This window comes from Hoplias malabaricus, chromosome 3, assembly GCF_029633855.1.
Source record: "Hoplias malabaricus isolate fHopMal1 chromosome 3, fHopMal1.hap1, whole genome shotgun sequence".
In the NCBI taxonomy this organism is placed as follows: Eukaryota; Metazoa; Chordata; class Actinopteri; order Characiformes; family Erythrinidae; genus Hoplias; species Hoplias malabaricus.
Window position 1 is genome coordinate 28659294 of NC_089802.1, and position 10205 is coordinate 28669498.

The 10205-nt window shown below is 42.2% G+C and overlaps 1 protein-coding gene across 2 annotated transcripts in view; it reads left to right on the forward strand.

The window, feature by feature from the left end:
• heatr1 (HEAT repeat containing 1) overlaps positions 1 to 9925 on the forward strand; it is a 28992-nt gene extending 19067 nt beyond the window's left edge. For both annotated transcript variants that reach the window (XM_066665636.1, XM_066665634.1), the window contains exons 31-45: positions 12 to 141; positions 392 to 561; positions 699 to 751; positions 1724 to 1847; positions 2231 to 2371; positions 3542 to 3843; positions 4179 to 4329; positions 4816 to 4974; positions 5082 to 5216; positions 5445 to 5549; positions 5956 to 6124; positions 6634 to 6791; positions 7731 to 7889; positions 8629 to 8737; positions 8977 to 9925. In XM_066665636.1, the coding sequence (XP_066521733.1) occupies positions 12 to 141; positions 392 to 561; positions 699 to 751; positions 1724 to 1847; positions 2231 to 2371; positions 3542 to 3843; positions 4179 to 4329; positions 4816 to 4974; positions 5082 to 5216; positions 5445 to 5549; positions 5956 to 6124; positions 6634 to 6791; positions 7731 to 7889; positions 8629 to 8737; positions 8977 to 9065 (2154 nt within the window). In that variant the 3' untranslated portion in view covers positions 9066 to 9925. The remainder of the gene's footprint in view (positions 1 to 11; positions 142 to 391; positions 562 to 698; positions 752 to 1723; positions 1848 to 2230; positions 2372 to 3541; positions 3844 to 4178; positions 4330 to 4815; positions 4975 to 5081; positions 5217 to 5444; positions 5550 to 5955; positions 6125 to 6633; positions 6792 to 7730; positions 7890 to 8628; positions 8738 to 8976) is intronic.
• The last annotated feature ends 280 nt before the right edge of the window (positions 9926 to 10205 follow it).

A 10205-nucleotide genomic window follows, 5' to 3' on the forward strand; every position in this document is an offset into this window, starting at 1 on the left:
GTGGGGTTTAGGAGGCAGCGCTGGAGAGGGATCAGGAGTTCTGGATCTGGATTTGTTGTGAGTTTGAGGTTCATGAGCAGCTCACCTCTCTCATTAAGATCCTGCAGTTCCTCATTACTCTGCCGCAGGACAAAGAAGACGGTAAGAGCCACATCCTTCCTTCTCCTTCTCTTTTAGTTGAAGTGGGGCGTGTGAAATCAGTCCAACCTCACTCACTGATGATCCTGAAGATCTTGGCCCGTGAAACCTTTTACAACTCCAGCTGCTTAACTGCAGTGTGCCGACCATAAATTAGCCTTAGTTTTTGCCCGTGGTGTTTGGCTTCTGTTGGTCTTTTATGTGTATCAGTGTGAATAACCAAAGCATGGCTCACGAGCTGTCATCCCTTCAGTCCCAGAGAAGAGAAAGACGCGAGGAGCGAGAGGAGAGAAGAGGGAGGAGAGCGCCTCGGAGCTGATCTTCAGCGTGGAATCCCACAGTGGAAAGGAGCTTCGCCATTTTAAATTTCTCTCAGTGTCCTTTATGGCCCAGCTACTGGCCTCCAGCAGCTTTGTGGGGAAGGTAAGCAGGTGTTGTCATATAAAAATCTTTCCTTTATAATTAATAATAATAATAATAATAATAATAATACTTTTTTTTTATTATTATTTAAAGAAGGTTAAAATTTTACTTGAAACGTTGTTCTGATTGTGATTCAGGTGGCTGACAGTGAGGATCTGACTGAGAGCTCTCTGCAGGAACTTCAGCAAAGGTGAGATTCAATAACGTAATATTCATTCATTCTGCTGAACCATTAATAATCGGATCAGTTGGAATAGGAAACATGTTCACGTCTCCGTCACAATCGACCAGCTGAGGCCAATCTGAAGAAATATGGATCTGATATAGAGCAAGAGTCCAATCACCAAAATAATCCATGAAATAGAACATTACAAGCCATGTAATGGTCTGTATCTGAACACATTCCCATTCGGAAATTGTGAGTATGCTCTATGCACATGCATTTCCATCACAATAGACGTTTAGTGAGTTCAACACAGGCAACACATTGTCTTTAGAAAAACAGTTTATATGTCTTAAAGGAACACTGTGTAATTGTTACCTTAAATGTACAGCTTCAAAATCATTGTGATGCTTCAATGAACTGTAAAAGTGAGAATAGAGCATCTGTCATTGATACTCTGGGCCCAGCACTACAGGAAATGCACTGTGTAACTTTTGGAGGAGGGTAGGAAACTAGCCCCCCTCCCAATTGATTTCAGTACAGTGCTGTAAATATGATTTACACTAGGTGGAGCCCCAGGAGCCAAAAAACAAACATATCTTACTTAGCGTTCCTTTAAAGGTACTGTATATGATCTCAAGTGAAAAGTTTTCCTCACGATTCACAAGCGCTCCGCTCTGTTTGTGCATCGTATTAAAATTCATACTCAGCCCTGGTTGGTAAATCAGGAAACAAACGAAACGGAAATTAACCTAGAAACACAACACTGTTCCAGCCTATCCGCCTCAGGGGGTGTTTGTTTTGGTCCGCAAGCCCACTGTCATCACCTTAGCAATGAGTGTGCCTGAGTTTGGAGGCAGAGCTTCTGAAGAGAGGGAGGGGTGTGTTTGTTTTTCTATCGAGTTGAAATATGAACAGCCAGTTCTCCAGAATTGTATACAGCACCTTTATGGATTCTCTTAAGATTAACACCTATGTGAAATTCGGATGTGTGTTCAGGCTGTTGGAGGAGAATCTACGCTACATTCACACCGTGGCTCAGTGTGTGGAGGAGAACGCTGACAAACCCACTGCCAAGTTCTGGAGGGCAATGCTCACAAAGTCCTACGATGTTCTGGACAAGGTAGGCCCACCTCACCTCACAGCATACGACTAGAGATGTAATGTTTTTACAGCAGAAAGTTGGATTAGAGTTGGGCCAGAGTCTTTCTTTAAGGTTTGTAAATCTCAACAATGCAGATCATTGTTGGTAATCTTTAGGGTGTAATTCATATATAGGTTTATACATATTACATAAAGATGTACTTCTGGATAACAAATATTTTTTATAAGATACCCAGCTCCTGTGATATCTGTGTGTTATCATAATCTCATTCAACGTATGTAAACATCACATTACTCCATCGATATCTAATGAACTTGCACATGTTAAGGATGGGTGGGGAAAAGTCATCTCTTACATGAAGTGAACAGAAAATAACCTGGATTCCTTTTGATTTTCTGAAGGTGAACTCCCTCCTGCCCACGGACACCTTCATCACGGTGGTGAGGGGGCTGATGGGTAATCACCTGGCGTCTGTCAGGAGGAAGGCGATGGAGCTCCTCAACAACAGACTGCAGCAGAGAACACAGTGGGAGGAGCAGCAGGTAGGTGTCTGTGATAGTTTTACTCAGGCCTGGGCGCAAGGCAGGAACACACACTCACTCATTCACTCTATGCCCAGTCATTACCACCATGGTACTTTGATCACATGCTGCAGTGGCATTCTGTATAGCATCCAACACCAAGAGACCATGGAGAGGAGAAGGAAGCGTCTTTGCACAGACAGATACTGAGGCTGAAACATATTTTAAAAATGAGGAACACTTAAAACGTGATGGCACGTTAAAATATTTACTGCAACCAAAATATTGACAACAGGCTTCACAGTTTTGGAATGGTGGGGGTCGCATGACACCCTTATATAGAGCTGGACGATTTGGCCAAAATTTATATCACAATATATTATATATTTTTTCATTGTTCGTCCTGATATTGGAAATATATTGTCGTTACGATATAATTCCAATATCTGGATGAACAATTTAAAAAAAGCTTCAGAAAAACTGCAAAGAACTTAAAGCAATATGATATCACTGACAATGTGAACCTCTTGGCTTTGTCGATATAAATATTTTTAAACTAACTGTAAAATGGAGTGCAATGAAGCGACAGCGCCCTGTAATTAACATCAGTCAGTGACAGATGCTGTAAATAATGTATATTTAAATATTAAATGTGTATAAAATTCATACAATTGTTATTTTATATTGCGATATATATATGGATATTGAATTATTGTCCAGCCCTACCCTTTCATCATCAGTTTTCTAAAAGCTAGTTTTCATAATTACAGCTGTTTTAGTGTGGACTGATGAGCACATCTTTCTAATTTATCCACTTTAGTGCCTTATTTTCACTTGGGAAAGTCAACACTGTGGAATGAAATTTGACCAGAAGGCGCAAAGATTAACAATAACCGGAAACACACCATTTTGAGAACTGGTTGTCGATTTATATCTCTCTTTAACAAATTGTTGGCACTAGTTTATAGGGACCCTTTATCATTTTGTACTTTTCACACATGATGTGTTCTGTTCTATATTTTTTTTGCCTCAATATATTTGTGCCCCTTGTTACTTAAGCCCTCATTTTCTAGATGCCATCGTCCAAAATGTAAATCACAGCTGGATGGAAGGAAGTAATGCTAGCAACTATAACAGATAAAGTTTACGAATCAGAAAACGGTCGTGACTTTGCTCCCGTGTGTGTCCCAGGTGGTCATGCTGCTGGAACTGATGGGAGATCTCCTGGTTATTGTGGGCCGTGGACGTGTTCAGGTCAGTGGTCAAGAGGAAGAGGAGCAGGCCATTAATAGACAGACTGCCCTCTACAGCCTAAAGCTGCTGTGCCGCAATTTTGGCGCTGGCCACCAGGAGACCTTCCTGCCGGTGCTGAGCCGGACGATGGAGCTGGTGGAGAACGCAGAAGAGGAGAGGAACGTTATGGGGAGCGCCCTGCTGTGTGTGGCCGAAGTGACCAGTACACTGAAGGCCCTCGCTATCCCACACATTCACAGGTACAGACGACAAATGACTGCACTGTGGTATTACTAAGTGCAGGGGTTTTACAGATGTTTATTTCAGATTGAATTGTACCCACTTTAATTAACCACAAACATATTTTAATGCCACATGGAACGACCCAATGTAGATTTTCTGTCAGGCAAAGAATGGAAAATGCAATTGAAACAAAAAAAATGAGCAAGAACATGAGAGGAGGGTTAAAAAATACACACTTGTAAAGAATAGTCTCTGTGACAACACGATTATTGACTACTGCCTCATTTCAGTGTGTATCTATGTTCAGGGCCTGTGTTTGATCTCTGAGTTTGTGTGAATGTGTTAATGTCAGGTTAATGCCGGCGGTCCTGCAGACCCTCCAGGAGCGTAAGGATCTGTTGTCTAATGAGATTTACCTGCTGAGTGCAGTCACAGCCCTGCAGAGGACCACGGAGACGCTGCCTCACTTCATCAGCCCTTACCTCGAGGCCATTTTATCACAGGTGAGTCTTGCAGTCTCTCACACACACAGTTCTTACTTTCCAATCTCTTTTAAGTTTTCAGAAAATCTAAATTGAGTAAAGCGTCTATCATTATCTCTCTGAAATATCCTCACAGTTTCTGCCTCCATCTCAATTATGGACTCGATCATCAAGTTCTAACTGTGGGAACCCTGTTTGGGAGGACTGCATGTGTTATTTTCCTTCGCAGTTTAGTTAGTGCACTACTGTTATGTTGAATGTTGAGACCTTTTATATTGAGCTGCTAGTGAGCAATGAGGATTGAAAATAGAGGGGAATGAACCTGAACTGAATTCCTGTGTTTCCATGTATTGGAATAATCTCATTATCTCTCTTCTGAACAAATGAATACGAACATGGTTTAGTTTTCTTTTCTATCATCAGAATGTTAATATTTCCGTAGTTTCCTGTTTGTGATCGTCTGCATTAATGTTGTAACTGCTCTCCTGACACTCTGTTTTGGATCAGGTGACACGTCTGACTTGTGTCGCCGAGCGTCTCTCCACCTGCCCTCAGCTGGCCGTCAGGCTCTCGTCACTCCGCTCAACCCTCGCAACTAAAGTGCCCCCAAGGGTCCTGTTGCCCACCCTTGCCAAGTGCTACAGCAGCATGGTGGACTCTATGCAGGTGTGTATCACTTTATCATCATTAGGAAGATTTGCTTTGAAAGATAATGGGGTGTTGTGATGTTCTTTAATCCGAGATGTACTTCAGTGACCTCTTCGCTCTTTCAGAGTCGTCTTGGTCCTCTGATGAATATACTGAAGGAGCACATTGCTCACATGGAGAAGGACCTACTCGGCTCACACCAGTCTGAGCTCATCTCTTTCTTCCTCTCAGCTCTCGACTTCCGCAGCAAATACAGCCAGGTAAAGAGCCAGAGGCACTGTTATGCTATAAGTGCTTATTAAAATAACTCATTCCATAAAATCTGCATGGTTTTGAAAACTGTTAAGTGTCCAGATAGTGTTCGTGTACTCTATAATTGTAGGTTAATTTGTCACCTATCAGAACAGTTGTGTAGTAATAAAAATGACCATTTTCATTTTATTAAAAAAGAAATCCCTTACAAAGTATTATCTGATGGATTTGAACAGGGAGATCTGGAGAAGGCGGCAGAGATCGAGGGTTATGTCATAGACTGCCTTCTGGCGATGGTTATGAAGCTCTCGGAGGTCACCTTCAGACCACTGTTCTTCAAGGTAATCGCAAACCTCTCATGTCTGATGAACATGGATCCATCTGGGACTCTTAAGTGTGGCTTTTTTATTCATAAGCCATCATTTATTAATATGGAGACATAGGGTTTGATGATACGGGCAAAATATATATCACGATATATTTCTTAATTTTTGTCGATATGATATATATTTCTGATATCGATTCGAAGAGTAAATCCACAGAAAATCTTCAGACAAGTAACATGACATCACCATCAAACATAAACCTATTGTATATTGAAAATGTGTTTAAAAATCATATCATTGCTACTGAAACATTTTATATTGCAATAATTATTGATATTGAATTATTGTCCAGCCCTGTGGAGACATGACAAATTAGTAGGATCTCTAGGTTAAATGACTACACTCTGATTTTCGTTCACAGCTCTTTGACTGGAGTAAGACAGGAGAAAACTTTAAGGACCGCATGCTGACTTTCTGCAGGCTGTCGGAGAGCATCGCTGATCGGCTGAAGGGTCTATTTGTGCTGTTTGCTGGTCAGTTGGTCAAACCCTTCTCTGACCTGCTGCGTCAACTCAACTCTGCCCAGACAGGTACATTTCCTTATTGTTTTTCCACTGGGAGACACTAAAACTAACTAACTAACTAAAGCTACTGAAGTAAAACAAAAATTATGATGTATGCTAACTTGTTTTGCATTATTTGGGGGGATGTACTTCCTTTTAAAGCAACACTAGGTAGTATTTTAACCTTGAGCTGTAGTAGGGGAAATAGAGCCTCTTTTGTTACTACTCTGGGCTCAGCACTGCAGAAACTGCACTATGTAACTTTTGGAGGAGGAAAGGAAACCACAGACCCCCTACATATTTGATTTCAGGACAGTGCTGTAAAAGTGAATTACACATTATCTTCAGGAGGAGCCCAGGATAAAAAATACCAGATCTTACCAAGTGCTACTTTAAGTATTTTTATATGAGTGTAAGTGGTTTATTAGTGGATGATGTTAACCTTAAACGCCAGCAGTGTGGCATTGTAAACACACTTCTCTTAGTTTGACTAGCTAATAGTATCTTTCCATCTATTTCTGTGCCCTCCTTCACAGACGAGGCCTTCTTTCACTCTGATGAAGCCAATGTGCAGAAGAGCTGTCTTCTGCTGCAGTACACACTAGACTGCCTGAATAAAATCTTCCTGTACGACACACAGCGCTTCCTCAGCAAAGAGAGAGCCGACGCCCTCCTCGGACCCCTGGTGGATCAGGTAGGTATCAGCAGCTGGTCTCATTTGTAGTCCTGTGAGGTCATTAAGTTGACTAAGACCCACACACCCTTCTAGTTGCTGGGACACAGATCCTCCGTATCATCATCAAAAAGCCAGGGCTGCAGATGACAGGGACTGGGTGGAGTGAGTCCCAAGCTAGTTAGAATACTTTAAAAGCCATTTTCGACATCAGAAAAATCTGTTTTGTGATTGGAAGGTTTAGTAGGGTCCACAGTCAGAACCACTCGGCAGCTTTCAGCTACTGTAGATGCTGCCCACGCTTGGAACACCTCCCGGAAGACATCAGATTTGCCCCAAATTATGCGATTCTCATCTCGTAAAGTGCTTTCTCTTTTAAATAGCACTGCATTTAATATCCCTGAACAGTAAGGTTTTTTTCTTATAGATTTATTTTCTAAATAGTTTTGGGGGCTCCAGTTCTTCACAGGGTCACGCGCACACACACACACACACACACACACACTCACATATTCACTCACACCTTGGAACACTTTAGAGCTGCCAATCCACCTACCAATGTGTGTTTTTGAACCGTGGTAGAAACCTGAGCACCTGGAGGAAACCCACACGGACACAGGGGGAACACACCACACTCCTCACAGACAGTCACCCGGAGGAAACCCACACAGACACGCGGAGAACACACCACACTCCTCACAGACAGTCACCTGGAGGAAACCCACACAGACACGCGGAGAACACACCACACTCCTCACAGACAGTCATTCGGTGCCGGATTGGAACCCACTACCTTATGTTACATTTCGTTTTAATTCTGTAATTGCTATTATGTATTTTCATTCTTTTATAGTCAAAAATAAACCTCGTCTGTGTCCTGTTCTGCCTTAGCTGCTGTTAAACTCACTTCACCAAATCTGACCTGTGACTAAAGCCCTTTCTCATGCGGTTGGTTCACAGCTGGAGAACACTCTGGGAGGAGAGCAGGTCTATCAGACTCGAGTCACTCAGCACCTGGTGCCGTGTGTGGCTCAGTTCTCCGTCGCAATGGGAGACGACTCGCAGTGGAAAGTTCTCAACTACCAGATCCTGCTGAAGACTCGCCACAGCTCTCCAAAGGTGAGAGACGGCACACTTTGACCTCACTGACCCACACTCTTCACCCTGCGTTACTCACGTCACACAAGGCAGAGCTGCTCGCAGTCACTGTTCATTAGGACAGAGTGATTTGGGGGAAATATCAAGGTTTCAACTGCGATTTTTAAATTGTAAAATCATGGGTTTATTTTGCCTTCTAACAACACATGGGTGTTTATAAATTTTGATGGGTACTACTCATCTACTGGGTCGGGCAGACAGATCATTTTTATATTAAAATCACAGTTTAAAAGAGTGCCGTTTTCACATTTTAAAAGCCACAGTATTAGATCTAGCCTACGTTATCCAGAGCATTGTCTTAATAGGGATTAAGACCACTCAGAGGGAGCAAGACACTGTTGTACATGACAAACATAACTGAATGTGTCTGTCTGGCACATGATATTCAGAGCTCAGAATTAATGCCAGTTTTCTTGGCCTTTTTTGTTAGAGAAAGAGGCCTGAACCTCATTTATAGATGTTTAATAATTGCAGTTTAAATCCCAGTTGCAATATTTGTTCAGAAATTGTCCCCAAATCCTTGTGCCTTAAAACAGTGTTAACATTTTAAGACAAAATTGTTGATGATATAGGCTTATAATAATAATAATAATAATTAATAATGGCACGGTTAATCTTTTCCCCAGTCCCAGTAGGAGGCATTGGGTACTAAATACAGTTGTTGAGTTCACTGGGCTGAATTGCTGTGTGTCTGGTGCAGGTCCGTTTCTCAGCTCTACTGATGTTGCTGGAGCTGGCTGGAAAACTGAGGGAGAACTACATGGTGCTGCTGCCAGAGACCATCCCCTTCCTGGCTGAGCTCATGGAAGGTAAGCAGTGTTCACCTGAAGAGTGGGGGCTCTCACTTCATGTCATTTCATAATTTCTGTCATGTAGAAATGTTAAGCATCTTCATCAAAATATATGACAGCAGATTGGATAACACCACCAATACAAACACACACTGTTATCCCTCTCTTTCCAAGTATTTGCATGGCTTGAGTCTCAGTGTGAGACTCAGTCTTTCATTCTCAGCCTGTGTATGATTGTTTTGACTGTCTTCTTGCAGATGAGTGTGAGGAGGTGGAGCATCAGGTCCAGAAGGTGATTCAGGAAATGGAGACGATCCTGGGAGAGCCTCTTCAGAGCTACTTTTAACACCCGCGTCCAGCAGAGTGCCGTCAGGACGTTCAGCTGCGCTTCTCCGCCCTTCTGCTTATGTGCCTCTCCCACTTTGTTCTCTGTGCTGTAGGAGGGCTTTACTGAAGCTGGTTCTCCTCAGAGCCCTCACTCAGACAGCCACCGTCTCTCCTGGATGAGTGCTCCAGAACACGATGCGTTCACTCCACCAATGTTTACACATAACTGTATTTTGGGCTTTTTTGTGTTTACACCCTCACTGACCCAGACGCAGTGACCTATGGCTCAGAGTCCACCTCGGCCATGCTGACACATCTCAGATGTTCAGGAACACAGACATAGCCTTGAACTTTGACATGTCTGATACGGTCACTGTTAAATATATTACTGATTTTAGAAATATTGATTTCTTTGTGCATCAGTCCGTGTTTATGATGATGTGCTTTGCGTTTGTCTGTGGAGGTATGAATGTACCTCATTATTAAAAAAATATATAGAGAGATCTGCATTGGTTTGTAAAGTGTGTGTGTGTGTGAGAGAGAGATGTATTTTAATGTAGGTTTAAGAAATTCAATAGTGTGTGTACAACACAAATGTATTCTGTCATTTCCTCTCCACAAGAACCAGTGACCATTCTGAAGGGTTTTTTTTACGAAACAAGGGTGATGGAGAATGGTGGGAAATCTGGAAGGGGAAAAAGGCACATTGTTTTTGATGCAAAGCACTGAATAGCACTGTTTTGTGGAGCAGTTCCTAAATATGAGTGAGTAAGTATGAATGTGAAAATGTGTTTTTCCTAAGGGTCTCTGTGTCTCACAGCATTCTTCGGTAGAATAATAAGTGACATGGAGTGACATACATGGGTTACATTGAGTAGATCAGACACAGCAGTGTTGCTGTTTTTTATATATTAACTTGGAATTTGTCAGTACATCCGGGGAGGTGTAGACTGTTCCCTAGTTTAGTCTGTTTTACTAAAGTTGTAAAAAAATTGTCTGAATATTTCTCGACAATTTCATATTAAAATTCCAGTAACAGCCCTCTTCACATTTACGCTACTACTTTAAGCACACATTCCACTCTAACTCTTGTTTTGTGAGTCAGTCAAACTTCATTTCACCTAGAGAAGCATCTGGAGTCGACTCCGAGTGCTGCTGG